The sequence below is a fragment of the Vitis riparia genome, chromosome 4 (genome assembly GCF_004353265.1).
Source record: "Vitis riparia cultivar Riparia Gloire de Montpellier isolate 1030 chromosome 4, EGFV_Vit.rip_1.0, whole genome shotgun sequence".
Classification (NCBI taxonomy): Eukaryota; Viridiplantae; Streptophyta; class Magnoliopsida; order Vitales; family Vitaceae; genus Vitis; species Vitis riparia.
The window spans coordinates 9,215,201-9,231,570 of NC_048434.1; the positions used below are offsets into that span (position 1 = coordinate 9,215,201).

Below are 16,370 nucleotides of genomic sequence, written 5' to 3' on the forward strand. Positions count from 1 at the left end.
TATTTATATAGAATAAAATTTTACATATTTATATTGTTGTTGATTTGTTTTGTTATATATTGTTAAAAGTTACAAACAAATTATTTGATTTTGTGTATAATCAAAGTCATACCAATGCTATCAAGTTATTATAATTGATTCTAATAATATTGTTTTGTCGTATATATGAAGTTATTTGACAATGTCAAATCTCACAAAACTCGAATTTGTGGCACTTGACATTTCAGGAAAGAACTATCTATCTCAGATCCTTGATGCTAAAATATATTTTGATGCAATGAATCTTGGAGTTACGATCAAAGAAGGAAATCAACCATCCTTGCAGGATCACTCAAAAGCATTGATTTTCTTTCGCCATCACCTCCATGAAGGTTTAAAAAAAGAGTATCTTACAGTAAAGGACCATTTTACTTTATGGAGTAATTTGAAGGAAAAATATGACTACCAGAAATTTGTGATTCTCCCAAAAGCTTGATATGATTGGATACACCTGAGGTTGCAAGATTTTAAAACTGTTAGTGAATATAACTCTGCACTTTTCAAAATCAACTCTCAATTAAGGCTATGTGGAGAAAAAATCATAGAAAAATACATGTTAGAGAAAAATTTTACTACGTTTCATGCCTCGAATGTGCTCTTGTAGCAACAATATCGAGAGCATAGATTTAAAAATATTTTGAATTAATCTCATGTCTTCTTGTTGTTGAACAAAATAATGAGTTTTTGATAAGAAATCACCATTCTCGTCCAAGTAGATCTGAACCATTCCCTAAAGCGAATGCAATATCGTCCCAAACTCGTGGACGTGGACGAGGGTGTGGTCGTGGTCATGGTCGTGGAAGAAATCCTCAATACCATGGTTCTTATAGTAATAATTCTTAGAAAATGAAAACCTTATTGCACCACCAGAAGTGGAATAAAACTAAGGCAAAACAAGAAATGAGAAGTGTTTACAAAATAAACCTCCTAAGAACCATGAGAATAATTGTTATAGATGTGGTATGAAAGGGCATTGGTTGGATACCTGTTGTACGCCCAAACATTTGGTCAACCTTTACCAAGCATTAATAAAAGCAAAAGAAAAAAAAAATAGAGATGAACTTTATCGATGGTGATGGATTAGACCTAACCTACTATGACATTGATTTCTTTGGAGGTCCCAATGAAAAAATGACCATTTAATAAATGATGAGAAAATTAACATTGATTGATGTTACTTTATATATCAAATAATATAGTATTATGTCTTATATTTACATTTGATTTTCTTTTGTTATTTACATTATGTCTTGTTTTCTTTTAATATTAGTTATATCTTAAATCCAAGTGTTATTTGGTCTCAAGATGAATGGGGATGATGTATGTTTCGCAGACTGTGTAACCACGCACACAATTCTTCGAGATAATATATGTTTCCTCAAATTGACATTAATAAAAGCTAATGCAAGTACCATATCAAACTTAGTTGAAGGCTTTGGAAGAGCAAATATAATGTTACCAAATGGAACTAGATTCCATATAAATGACTCTTTATATTCTAGCAAATCAAGAAAGAAATTTGTTCAGTTTTAAAGATATCCGTAGAAATGGATATCATATTGAAACTATGAATGAAGATAATATAGAATATCTTTACATTACTTCCATTATATCTGACCATAAGCTTATAATGGAAAAACTCTCGACTTTCTCCTTTGGGTTGTATCATACAACTATAAAGCCTATTGAATCATATGTTGTCGTGAACCAGAAGTTTAACGACCCAAAAGTTTTTGTCCTTTGGCATGACAGGTTAGATCACCTAGGGTCTTCAATGATGTGTCGAATAATCAAACACTCACATGGGCATCCACTAAAGAACCAGAAGATTCTTTCACCCAATGAATACTTATGTGTTGCCTGCTCACAAGGTAAATTGATAGTCAGACCATCTTTTACTAAAGACATATATGAGTCACTAGTCTTTTTAAAAAGAATACATGGGGACATATGTGGGTCTATCCATCCACCATGTGGACTATTCTGTTATTTTATGATCTTAATAGATGTTTCTACTAGGTGGTCACATGTTTGTCTCATTTCTACACGTAACGTTGCCTTTGCTAGACTTCTTACACAAATAATCATATTATAGCACAATTTCTAGATTATTTAATTAAGATAATACGTCTTAATAATGCTAGCAAATTTACTTCTCAAACATTCATTGACTATGACATGTCTGGAGGGATAAATATTGAGCATCTTGTTGCCCATACTCATGCCCAAAATGGTTTAGCAGAATCCTTCATCAAACATCTTCAATTAATAGCTCAACCATTACTAATGAAAGCCAAATTACCTACTTCTGCCTGAGGACATACTATAATGCATGTTGCAGCTTTAGTTTGTATTCGACCTACAACTTACCATGAATACTTCCCTTCACAACTTGAGCTTGGAAAACAACCAAATATCTCTCACTTACGAATCTTTGGTTGTGAAGTATATGTACCAATTGCACCTACACAATGCACTAAAATGGGTTTCCAACGAAGACTTGGGATTTATGTAGGTTTTGATTCTCCATCAATCATAAGATATCTTGAACCTTTGATAGGCGATGTTTTTACAGTCCGCTTTGCAGATTGTCATTTTAATGAGAGTGTTTTCCCGTCATTAGGGGGAGAAAAGTTGATTCCTGAAGAACGATGAGAAATTAGTTGGAAGACATCTACTATGACCCATTTTGATCCTCATACAAGTCAATGTGAACTAGAAGTTCAAAGAATCATTCATGTGCAAAATCTTGCAAATCTATTATCAGATGTATTCATTGATACAAAGAAAGTGACAAAGTCACATATCCCAGTTGCAAATACTCCAACATGGATTGATGTCCCTGTAGGATAGTTAATAAATGAATCTAAGATACGCCCAAAGCATGGTAGACATGTCAGCTCAAAGAATGTAACTCCACGGAAGAGGAGAACCCAATAAAAACTTGGCACTCTAGAAGAGGCTATCAAAACGACTGATCGATTTAAAATTGATAAATCTATAGCCTTAGAAGAGGCACAAATAATACCAAAAGCCCTTAAAAAGGCACATATTGAACAAGAAGCCCTTAAAGAGACACATATTAAATGAGAAGCCCTTGAAAAGGCACAGGTACCTAAAAAATTGTGAGATCTCAGTAAGTTATGTACACATTAGAGAAAAATGCTATCAAAATAATATTGTTATTAACAATATTTTCGCTTTCCAAGTGGCCTCTGATATCATAAGAAATGATGAAGATCTCAAACCAAGAAATGTGGGAGAATGCTTGCATAGAAATGATTGGCCAAAATGGAAAAAAACTATACAGGTAAAGTTAAACTTATTAACAAAACGAGAAGTTTTTGGACCTATAGTCCAAACACCTGAAAATGTAAAGCCTGTTGGGTATAAATGGGTATTTGTACAAAAACATAATGAGAATAATGAGATTATAAGATATAAAGTGCGATTAGTAGCATAAGGTTTCTCGTAGAGACTTGGTATTGACTACGAGGAAACATACTCTCCCCTCATGGACGTAATCACATTTCATTTCTTAATTAGTTTGACAGTCTCAAAATGACTAAATATGCGTCTCATGGATGTTATCAGAACATATTTATACAAATCCATGGATAATGATATATACATGAAAATCCCTTAAGGATTTAAATTGCATGAAGCAAAATAGTACAAAGCCTTGTAACATGTACTCAATCAAGTTACAACGATCCTTGTATGAATTAAAGTAATCTGGACTCATGTGGTATATCGCCTTAGCGAATACTTGTTAAAAGAAGAGTATGTGAATAACCCTATATGCCCATGCATCTTCATTAAGAAATCAAAAATCGGATTTGCAATTATTGCAATGTATGTTGATGACTTAAATCTTGTTGGAACTCTTGAAGAGCTCATAAGAACAACAAATTACTTGAAAAAGGAATTTGAGATGAAAGATCTTAGAAAAACAAAATTTTGTCTCAGCCTACAGATTGAGCATTTTCCAAATGGAGTTTTAGTACATCAATCAACATACATTAAGAAAGTTTTGAAGCATTTTTATATGGATAAAGCACATCATTTAAGTTCTCCAATGGTTGTCCGATCACTTGATGTGAAAAATGACCCATTTCGCCCTTGCGAAAAATATGAAGAATTACTTGGTTCTGAAGTACCATATCTTAGTGTTATTGGTGCACTTATATATCTTGCCAATTGTACACGTCCAGACATTGCTTTTTTTGTCAATTTATTAGCAAGATACAATTCCGCTCCAACTCAAAGACATTGGAATGGTATCAAACATATATTGTGTTATCTTCGCGGAACTATAATATGAGTCTATTTTACTCAAGGGAATCAAAGCAACAATTGGTTAGATATGCAGATGCAGGATATCTTTCAGATCCACATAAAGGTAGGTCACAAACACGATATGTGTTTAATTGCAATGGTACTACTATTTCATGGAGATCCGTCAAACAAATAATGATGGCCACATCATCAAATCATTCAAAAATACTGGCAATTCATGAAATAAGTCGTGAATGTATATAGTTAAGATCTATGATCCAATATATTCGAGAATCATGTGGACTCTCTTCTATCAAAGGTGACACGATAATATTATTTGAAAATAATGTTGCATGCATTACACAAATAACAGGGGGTTACATTCAAAGAGATAGAACTAAATACATTTCACCAAAATTCTTTTATACACATGAACTCCAAAAGAGTGGTGAAATTGATGTGCAAGAAATACACTCAAGTGATAATTTAGTAGATTTATTCACAAAATCATTGTCAACCTCAACATTTAAGAAATTAATACACATGATTGAAATGCGTCAACTCAAGAATATCGATATGAGGGGGAGTATGCTTGTAAAAGGGTGTTAGTGTACTATACTATTTTTTCCTTCGTCCAAGTTTTGTCCTACTAGGTTTTACTGGCAAGGTTTTTAACGAGGCAATCCTAACATACCAAGAGTAACTTAAAGAATTATAAGAATATTGTACTCTTTTTCCTTCGCTAGGTTTTTCCCATAAGGTTTTTTACTAGTAAGGTTTTAGTGAGGCATATTCTTCAATGTGGTGGACATCTATGGGGAAGTGTTATAAGTGAAGTAATGAATGACACCACATTAATTATAATAAATGTTAATTAAGTATTATTTATGACTTCCATTAATACTCATTAATAGAAACCATTTGGAAAGCTTATAAAAAGACTTCACATTCCCTGTAATATGTATCATTAAGCAAAAATTCTTACTTTCTCTCATTCTCTCAGTCTTTCATTCTCTTAACTTTCTCAATTCTCTTATCTGATTCATTCTTCCCATTATATATATTGTTAAAGTAAGATATATTTTATCTTTACTACTTTATTCACGTTGCATTTATCCTTATTTTACAACAACTAATAGTTTTTTTTTTAAATATTATTATCTTTAGTAATATTATTATTATATAATTGTCGTAATTTTTATTATTTATTATTTAAAACAATACACACAACATAAAATTTATATAAATTAAAACACCCCCAACAACATAATTCTTCACAAAAAAAAATTATTATCTATAATTATAAAATCATATGATAGTGTTTTTATTTGAAGTATTTTCTATGAAATTGTTTTGAAATACTATAAGTGATTTTTCAACACCATAAGTGATTTTTCTAAATTTCAAAAGTGCTTTTTAAATTTTGTTAAACATTTAGGATTTGTTTAGTAATTGTTTTTTATAACAATTTTTTGTTTTTTAAAGCAAAGAAACAAAAAACACTTTTGACAACTAAAACTAGTTTTTTGTTTTTTATTTTTAAGAATAGAAAATAGATATTTTCAGAAAACATCTTTTAGTTGTTTTTATTTGTTTTCTAAGGGTTGTTATAGAATGATTAAAAATAAAATATTAGATACAAAATTCATTTTTAAAAGGGACAATTGTCTTTTGGACCAGTTGAGTCCAAAAATTAAGATTTGACCCATAAAAATTGCATAATTGATGAGAATGATATAAAATATGAAAATATCAATATACCATTCAGAACTATTTTCTACCATAATGTTTAAAAAACTTTTTTATCTTAATTTTTTTTAATAATTATTCTGAAAATTTATTATTTTTGGAAAGCTAATTTTTTTTAAAAAATATATATATATTATAAAAATATATCATTTAAAAAAAATAAATTTGACATATTTTCAGTTATTTTTATATACACAATTTAAAATATATATATTTTCCAAGATGTTTGATTTTTAAATAATAATAATTTATTTTTATTTTTTTGGAAAATGATGTATTTTTTTTTAAATTACTAAATTATATTAAATTTTATTGAGGTTTGCAAAAGGAATAAAATTTAAATTAATGTTTTTCTACTTTTTTTTTTCATAGTCAATAAAGGTCATTCTTGAAAAGATAAAATTTCCATATCTTTCTTGTCAATTTTCACACTTCCTCTAGATCTTGGGCTTAAATAATGAACTTATATAGACTAAAACTTAATTTTTGGATCCAACTAGGTCCAAAATACAATTGTCCCTTTTTAAAACATATTTAAAAATATTTAAAACAAGTTAAAAATATTTTAAGTTTTCAAACAAACTTTTGTTTTACAAAATATTAAAGAACGGTTTTTAAAAACTATTATTAAAAATTGTTTTCGAAAATAGTTATAAACAAGCTTTTAATTTTTTTATTAAAAAAAAACACTTTTTAAGTTAAAAGTGCTTCTTAAAATCAGGACTCTTAATTTTAGAAATTAGTTATCTTCAATACTACTTCAAAGAATGCTCAGTTAAGGAATTTATTTTGAATTCACGAAGCATAAACTTTGTTTAAACTTAATTAGGGTTTGTATACGTAATTTTGCTAACAAGAATATAATTTTAAGAAGAGTTTAATATAACGTAAAAAACTTTATATGCATTTATATCACTCGTTCAAAAAATAAAAAATTAATACTATAAGAATTATTTTTTTCCCTGGTAATGTTTGATATAAGTTGAGGCCTTCTTACAAATAGACCATACTCCTTGTTCCATCGCTAAAATGTGAAATATACTAGTGGATAGCCATAGATGAAATGTTAAGACATGCTCTGGTACCACGATAAATGGAAAATGCTGATTTTCCCAATTACCACTATAGCATATGGTAATAGATTTGTGGAAATTCGATTGGGAATATAAAAAAAAAAAAAATACATAAATATATAAATTAATAAATTATTTTTATATGCTACTTCATATTCATTTTATTTATTTTTAGGTCTATATATATATATATATATGAAAGTTAAATAAATTTAAACTATATTAATTTCTAACGGATTTAATCTTATTATATTTGTTAAAGTAAAATCAAATATGGGGAAATCATTTTTTTTTTACCTTATTTTATTTTATTTTTATTTTTTGTCTTTTCTTCATATCTTTATGAAACCAAACATAGAGATTAAAGACTTATTTGATAACTATTTAAAAAAAAAAAAAAAAACCTGTTTTTAAAAATTGTTTTATGTAGTTTTATAAAACAAAAGTGTGTTTGAAAATTTAAAATGTTTTTAAATTATTTTTTATATTTTAAATATGTTTTAAAAATAATTTTTCTATTTAGTGTTTTATTTTTAATTATTTTAACAATTTGTTTAATTATTTTTTAAAACAATTCTTATAAAATAATTGAAAAAATAAAAAATAATATTTTTATCGTGAAACATGGTTTTATTTTTATTTTTTATTTTTATTCTTAAGAATAGAAAATTGTCTCTTCCCGAACAGTTACCAAACACTAATGCAATGTTTCAGGTGCAAATTGGAAATGAAGAGAGAAGCCATATATAAAAAATAGATTAGAATCACCTAGACCCAGAAATTTTAGTCAAACAGCAACCACTTGAGCGAGTGGCTGGTGATGTAAAACAAAGATATATACCTAACCTAGCTAGCTACTTTGGTATATATTACAAAGATAATGCATGCCTTACTGCTAATGTACAAAAATATTTATGATACAAAACATACTGTACCAATATACAAACCCTACTACTTTCTCCTGGACAATGAGTTGCTTTGTAATTGTAGACAGTACTACTCTTCCTCAGGCAACCATCCTCGATGGCTTCATATTTTTTAATATCATCATGTAAGTACTAATCACAAGCTTAATTATTTGGAAAATTCGGTATATGTCACGATGAAGCTATGGTGGGAATGTGAGGAGGGTTGTAGGATATCTGTACTGGTGATTTTGATGATGATGGTGATGGAGGCGGTGAAGCTGATGGCTTTGCCACCGTTATAGGAGATTTTGATGATGATGGTGGTGGGGGTGGTGAAGCTGATGGCTTTGCCACCGTTACAGGAGATTTTGATGATGATGGTGGTGGGGGTGGTGAAGCTGATGGCTTTGCCACCGTTACAGGAGATTTTGATGATGATGGTGGTGGGGGTGGTGAAGCTGATGGCTTTGCCACCGTTATAGGAGATTTTGATGATGATGGTGGTGGGGGTGGTGAAGATGATTCCTTCTTGTAATCTATCATGCTCCCGACTTTGTAATTACACACAGTACCCTTTGCAGTAGAAAGAGAAGAATCATTTTGGGATGCTGAAGCTGATGTCAGAGATGGTGGAGTAGTTGATGATATCGAGGTCTTTCCATAATCGGTTCTCTTGAACCCACTGCATAATCTCCCTGTCAAACAAGGGAAAGCACTTCTTCTTGTGCTTTGATCCGGGGAATCTGATGATTCTGGCGGTGGAGGCGACGGTGCTGAAGGCCTTTGATATTGGGTTATCTTCTGTAGTGCCTCAGGAGATGGAGGAGGTGGGACACTTGTAAGCATCTCCAAATCATCACTCACCTGCATCAACCCATGCCACCTATTCTCTGTGGCACAAAACAAGTACTGAAAGTTAGATAGATTTGCAGTTGTGGAACATGTCTTGACCAATATAATTGTAGGAAGTGGAGAATATATATATATATCTGCACGCTTCCTGTGTCCTAAGGTGTAGTCATTACTGAAAATGATTTTTGAGAAAGGTGCAGCCATACCTGATAAAGTTCTTGCATGAGCAACAACAGCCAGAAGTGGAAGAAAAACAAAGAGAGACATGCAGAGTGGTGTTCTGAATCTTCTGGTCATGGTAATATTCATCTTCATGTTCCTCAATGAACTGAAGAGAATCATGCAATTCTATTTATATGCATATCCTAGGCGTGTTGACACAGTCCATGCCTGAACGGGTGAATTCTCTACATGTGTAAAACATTAAGATTATTCAATCTTCAGTCTTGGTCTTCTTGTGATTCATTCAACACATGGCCTCCACCAGCCAATTAACAAATGCTGAATTGGCTGCCCACCACTTTCCAAGGTAGAAATGAAAGCATTGAATCTTTCTCAGTACATATTTCAAAAAAGGCGGGCTACAACTCCTTTCCCACTCGACTGGTGTCAGTGATAATATGCTTCTATTTTTATTGCAAAAATAGAATATAGTAATAAATTCTATCTAAAAATTAGAATTTTTTATTTAAAAAAAATATAGATTTATATTATATTTTTAAAAATCATTTTCAAAAATTTTAAAATTTATAATATTAAACCTCGATTTTATTTTTTAAAGTAATTTTTATAACTATTTCCTTTTTAATATAAACATCAAAAATTGTATCTTAAATAAAAAAGTTAGTACCATCAATTGATTTGAACAAGTGTATTTAAATTTACACCACTTCTAAAGCTTTACAAATTGAAAGCAATATATTAATACTCTTAATTAGAGAAACATTTTGTTTTGTCAAAGTCTCACGATCTTATAAATTTTTGCCTCACTTTTTATTAGGAGCTAAAATTTGATAGCAAAATTAGCGAAATGTCATTTTTCTTTTTTATGAATAAAATTCTCACACAACCTATGATATTTTGTTATGAATTTCACTTTTGTCATAAAATTATTTGTAACAAAATGTTATATTTTGTCACAAAATTAATTACCTTGAGCCACAATCTTTACTTTTTATCACCAATTTTTTTTTTCATTATCAATAATTATGTCATTGGCCACAAATTAAAATCGTCATTAAGTGCACGATCCTGTTATAAATGACAAAATTAAGTCAATGAGTCATGCTACTTCATCACCAAAAGGTATTTTTCATGCAAATCTTAATTGCAAACAAAAAGGGATACCTAAATTGTTGGGTGAGGTATTTTTTGAGAAAATCTGTAGTACTTCAAATGGATTGACCCACAAGGTATCAAAAATTAACTCAAATATAGAGAATAATAATTTACTTTAAATTTAGATGTTCCTAGAATAGATTCTATTAATGAAAAGATGTGCTGAAGATGTGGCAATCGTTGTAGACTTCGCAATCCTATTGATCTTCCACCACAATGTCTCTCGCATTGAATCCTAGCACTAGAGGGGCAGAATGATCATCTCTAGGATTGGTGGCTAAACCTCTCTTCTCTCAAAAGTGAATACAATATAAAACTGAAAAAGTGAGGCCCTTTAGGGGTTTATATATGCTTCGAATGAGTTTAAGTGACTTGAACTTATATTGAGTTTGGGTCATTTAACTAGTTTATTTGGGTCTTAATTGATTAATTATTCCAATTAGGTTTTAATTAATCAATTAACTTAATCTAGAGAGATTGTTCATAATCTCTTATGCAACCTTATGTATTTATCAAAATGCCCTTATACACACATGTGAATAAAATACCTAACTAACCCTAATAAATCATCCTATCAAGGCAACCCACTATAAAGGCATAAGGTACCACATTCATGCGATCTTTCTCAGATTTCTTATGACACTAATCTTGAGAAAAAAATGAATTGCATCTTAAAGGTTAGCAAACCCTTCTTGGACTTATATTATGCACTTAATCAAATGTTTGTCAATATAGGTGATGAGAGCATGACTAATAATTGGAATGCAGATCCTATTCAAGTTTTAGTTGGTTTGGTTACAAGGGCTCAAGCTAAAAAGTTCAAGGAAACTCTCAATGGACTAATTCATAATATTTGGGTTGAGGTGAATTCGTGGAGGCCCTATAGACCCTCTATTTTGTCCTACTAGCACATGTTCTATTACGTGTCCGTTTGATACTTTACAATAATTCTCTGATGACCCATTGGGCACCATCTTAGGCCCACTTTGGCACCCTAGGCCCATTTAGATGCACTTGGCCCATTAGGTACACTCCTAGATCACTTGACACATTTTAATCACCTTACATCACATGCGCATTTTTAAAAAAAAAACCTTCAAGGTCACTTGGCACGTTTTTTTTTTTTATCACTTGGACATCTCCTTGGTTTAGTTTCCACTTAATTCACCTTGGCACTTTCCACTTAGGTCATATAGGTCACTTAGATATTTTTTGTGAGCTTAATTCCCTAAGATTAGTTTCTTGATTGATGGATTTTTGAGACTAGGTGAGTATTTATATTTTTATTGTTTTATTTAGATTGCTTGAGATGAATTTTCGATGTTTATTTGTATCTGCTTGGTATTTTATTTTAATTTTTTATTTGTGTTTTAGTTTAATATTTAGACTATTGTTACGTGCATGCAACATTTATTTATTTTTCCTGTTTTATTTATTTATTCATCCATGTATTTATTTTCAGAAAATTGCAGATGGTCAGGGATCTTGTATTATTATCATTATTATTACTATTATTATTAGTTATTATTATTATTATTATTAGTATTATTATTATTATTATTATTATTATTATTATTATTATTATTATTAGTGTTATTATTAATTATTAGTATCATCATTATTAGTATTATTAATATCATTAGTAGTATGCACTCACTATATGTTTGTTTTATTATTATTACATTCTTCTTATTTTAGTTTTCATTTTTTATATAGATTTGTTTACCTTTAATTTTATTTTTATTCTTTTAGTTTATTAAAAAAAAATAAAGAGGAAAAAAAGGAGAACTGGTGGACTAGGAGGAGAGGCTTTGATGTGGAATAGTGATTTTCTTAAAATGAAGAGGCTTTGATGAGGAAAAGATGAGGGGGAGATTACAAAAAATGAAAAATGGGAGTCGATTGAGAATCTTAGTAGGGAAGAAAAGAGAAATCAAAAGAAGAAAAAAAAAATTGAGATGAGAGGTTTTCGAGGAGTCTGCATGGGAAAGAGGCTGATGTCATTTTCTAGAGTGAATGGAGAGTTTCTCAAGAGAGGATAAAAAGGGAGACTTAGGAGTTTGATAGAAGTCTGGAAGAGAAGTGGGAGAGGTTTTGAGGAAAACATAGAAAACGGGAAAAAAAGAAAAAAAGAAAAAAAAAGAGGTAAAAAAAAAGAAGAGGAGTTTGAGAGAAGTAAGAGAGAAGGTTTTGAGAGAGAAAGAAAGAAAAGAAAAACAAAGAGTTGACAGGAGGAATCCGGGAAAAGAGGGCGGTAGCTGGAAACTCATATTTCACACAGCCAGAGAGGACTTCCTAGGTATGGATTTGATTATTCCTGTTGTTTAATTTGCATGCCATGTCACTCTCCTTTCTCTTTCATGATTCCTGGATATTTTAAATTGCTTGAGAATAGGCAGTGAAGAACGCTTGTTGTCCATGGGAATCTAGTTCCGATATTTCTATTTACCATTGTTGCATGTTTCTTTTTTACTTCCGCCATCTTGCTTAGAAATATAATATGAATATGCAGTCTTAGTTGGTTCTTGGATATTTTCTGCTTTGTGTCTCTATTTGGCCTTGGACTCACCTTTTTCCATCCCACCAATCTGAGCTCATTGGCTATGACATGAAATGCTATTATGGGTAGTTCATTCCATCCCTTTCATTATGTGCTCTATTTTCTGGGTGTTTGACCATTGTTTCCGGATGTCTGGCCATGGAGAGTTGGACCCTGTGAATATGGGATGTTGAGAAGTTGTGGATGATCATGAGATGATATCCATGTAGTGTTTGAACAGGATGTCTAAACGTTAAGAGCTCGGCACCGTTTTCTTCTTTGTTGGGGCTAGGCATGTTCATGTTCTTCAAACCAGCCATGCGGCGTCTGAACGGGGTGGCTATACTGTTGGTGGCAGTGGCTGAAAGCTGGAGATGAAACCCTCTCCAAGTGCTCGCTTCAGCTGCGCATGGAGGTGGCTGCAGCTTATTTTTTTGGTGGCCGACCTTGGTTGTAGCCCTGCTAGCGGTTATAGCGACTTCCTTTGCCCTCGCCAGAGTACATAGGAGTGTTCGGGTTGTCTTTAGATGCGAGTCTCGCTTGCGGTAGCAAACTGACCGCTTTCCAGCGTCGCATGCAAGAGCTCGTCTTTATGCAGTCCATTCACTTTGCTCCTCTGTCAAAGTCAAAAGGAAACAAAAAGAAAGAAAGAAAAAACTATTAAACCATGTATTTTATTTACTCTTCTGGCCCAAATAGTGTTTTAAAATCCTTGTTTTTTTGTCTATTTAATCTTTTTAAGTTTTAGTCCTCAAATAGTTTTTTAAACTTTCTGGAACTCAATTTTTAAAATACAAACTTTGAATAGTCTTCAAAGGTTTAGTTTTCATTTTTTAATACGATTTTCAAACTTTGAATAGTCCTCAAAACTTAATTTTTTTTTTTTAAAAAAACACCATTCTTAAATTCTCAAACTTGCATAATTCCACATCCAGTTTTTTTAAATACTAACTTCAAAATTAATTTTCCCAAAATTCCATTTCTCTTAAAATTTCAGATTCATTTTTTTAAAAAAGAATTCCCGTTCCAAGTTTCCGAAATCTTCCAATGGTCATGAGGACCCTATCCTATGTTTAGTTTACATAGCTAGGATAGATAAGAGTGACATTCTTGGGTTTGTCTTATCACATTGAATGAGAAATTCTTGGGCAAAAAACTTAGTGTGGACCCGCATTTTTAATGATGCGTTCCCACTCGATCGGCGAGACTCGCTTTTTATTTATTTGGGTGAAAAATATGATTTTTAGAAAAGACTTGGAGTCGCCACTTACTTTTATTTATTTTTAAAGGGGAAAACAAGTAAGAATAAAACCCCTAAATGGACTCCTGATTTTTTTTTTTTTTTTTGGAAAAGCTGTCTGCGAAAAAAAAACCTGAGTCTGGGTTCGGGGATCAGGTTACTTATTGGGAAGGTACGGTAAAGACCGTAGCACCCTTCTAAGCCCCTAAAAAATGGGTCTCTACTAAATAAGGTGAAACAGACATGGCAATTAACTAGAAGATTAATGGATACCAAAATGATCATAATTCAAAAATAAGTCATGATGACGAAATGATACACGAAGTGGGAGTGAGAGTGTACCTTAGTAGTAGGTAATAAAGCGCTATCATGAAAATAAGGTTAGTGTACCATGACAAGTGTAAAAAAAAATTTCATACAAAACCAAATCAAAATCAAACAAAATGGAGAGCACAACTTACTTGAATTATTTTAAAAAAAAATGTTATGAATGTCGGGCCCCCACCAAAGCCCAATTAATTTTTGCTATGAATTAATTCTCATAAATTCCATCACTTTGGAATTATGAAAGTTTATTCACTTTTAAAAAAAAAAAAAAAAATTTGAAAAGAGGAATTTTGAAAATTAAATTTGAAATTTCGGAAGTAGGGAATTTTATTTTAAAAAAATGAGTTTGAAAATTTTGGAAATCTCTTTGAGAATGGTATTTCAAAATAAATAAATAAATAAATAATTTAAAATAATAATAATAAAAAAAAAACAAATAAATAAATAAATTTTGAATTTTGGAAAATGGGAATTTTGAGAATGAAATTTTGAAAAATTAAAATTAAAAAATTGAAAATTTGGAAGGATTATTTTTGAAAAATGAAAATTCGGAAAATTAAATTTTAAAAATTGTAAATTTGGAAAATTGGGACTTCGAGAATGGAATTTCGGAAAATTAAACTAAAAAAATGAAATTTTGGAAAATTATTTCGAAAATAGAAATTTTTTTGGAAAATTGGAATTTTTGAAAATCGAAACGTGAAGATCAAAGTTTTGAAAATTATATTTTTTTGATGTATGAGAATAAAAATAAAAATAATAAATAAACATATGGTACGTAGTCGGTGGGAATGTGGGCCAATCTTCACTATTTTCCGATAGCCCCCCGAAAATTGAATTTGACAAAGGATGACCAAAGTGATAAACCGAAACCTTAGATCTTACAAGCACTGAAACTTTAACAACATTTAATCTTAAGATAAACTTAATCAAGCACTAAATATTATGCGACCTTTAAAATAGTACAAACGATACGTATCAACTAATATTGACGATTTGGAGTCATAAATTTAATCGACTAACTAAACAAATGAATAATAAAACAACAAACACATAAAATAAATAAAATTAATCAAAACTAAAATGAACTATTTTTTTAAGCACAAAATGACAACCTGGGGATAGATTAAACTAATAGCCTACAATTTGAAAGCATAGAATTAATAGAAAAATGGAATTAAAAAATCTTAACATAAACTAAACAATATGAAATCAATCGAATTAATTAAAACCCTAAAGAATATCAACTCAAGCAGGATCAATCAAACTAAAATAATTTTTTTTCTTTATTTATTTTAAAACATGAATATATCAATGCGAAATGGAATAAATTAACCAACTTAAATTCTAAAATTAATAAACTAAAAGAATGAATCATGAATTAAATTTAACAACCTTTAGATATGAACAGATGTGACATGGAAACAATTGAACTAATAAACTGAATTTTAATAATATCTAAACTAAAAGATAAATTAAAACTAAACTAAAAGAAATTATGAATTTCCTAATTGAGAACCAAAATAGTGCCAATCAAAATTCTAAATTTTTAACCACTATCACAAATTATCTAAACTCTAAAAAAAATTCTAACTTTTCCATTATTAACAAAATTGCCCAAACCAATACTTGGAAAAACTAATTTGTCAAACTAAGAAAATAAATTGTAACTACATTGAACAAAACATAATTTTCAAGCTAGAATAATAAATCAAAAATAATTTATTTATAATTAGATAAATATATATATGATCAATTATTTTAATGAACTAAAATGTTATAAGAGTGCTTAAATCTAAGGTAAAATTAAAAACTAACAAAAATGATTTTTAAAACCAAATCTCTAACCTATAGAATCAATTTTAATTATAATTAAATAAATTACAAAGCATTAAATTGGTAACAAACGAATAAATAAATAATCAATAATTAAATGAATCAAAACCACATCAAATAAAGATTAAAATATGTATTTATTTTTTCAAGTAAAGCTACCTAAAATCATATTTTATGAATTTAATATAATA

At 30.1% G+C, this 16,370-nt stretch overlaps 1 protein-coding gene across 1 annotated transcript; it reads right to left on the bottom strand.

Moving 5' to 3' along the window:
- Positions 1-7,860: 7,860 nt before the first annotated feature.
- On the bottom strand, positions 7,861-9,202 carry LOC117913448 (vegetative cell wall protein gp1-like). Its single transcript, XM_034828429.1, has 2 exons — positions 9,106-9,202; positions 7,861-8,937 (listed from the first exon to the last, which is right to left on the bottom strand). The coding sequence occupies exons 1-2, from the start codon at positions 9,194-9,196 to the stop codon at positions 8,237-8,239; spliced, it is 792 nt and encodes a 263-aa protein (XP_034684320.1). The 5' UTR covers positions 9,197-9,202; the 3' UTR covers positions 7,861-8,236.
- Positions 9,203-16,370: the final 7,168 nt, after the last annotated feature.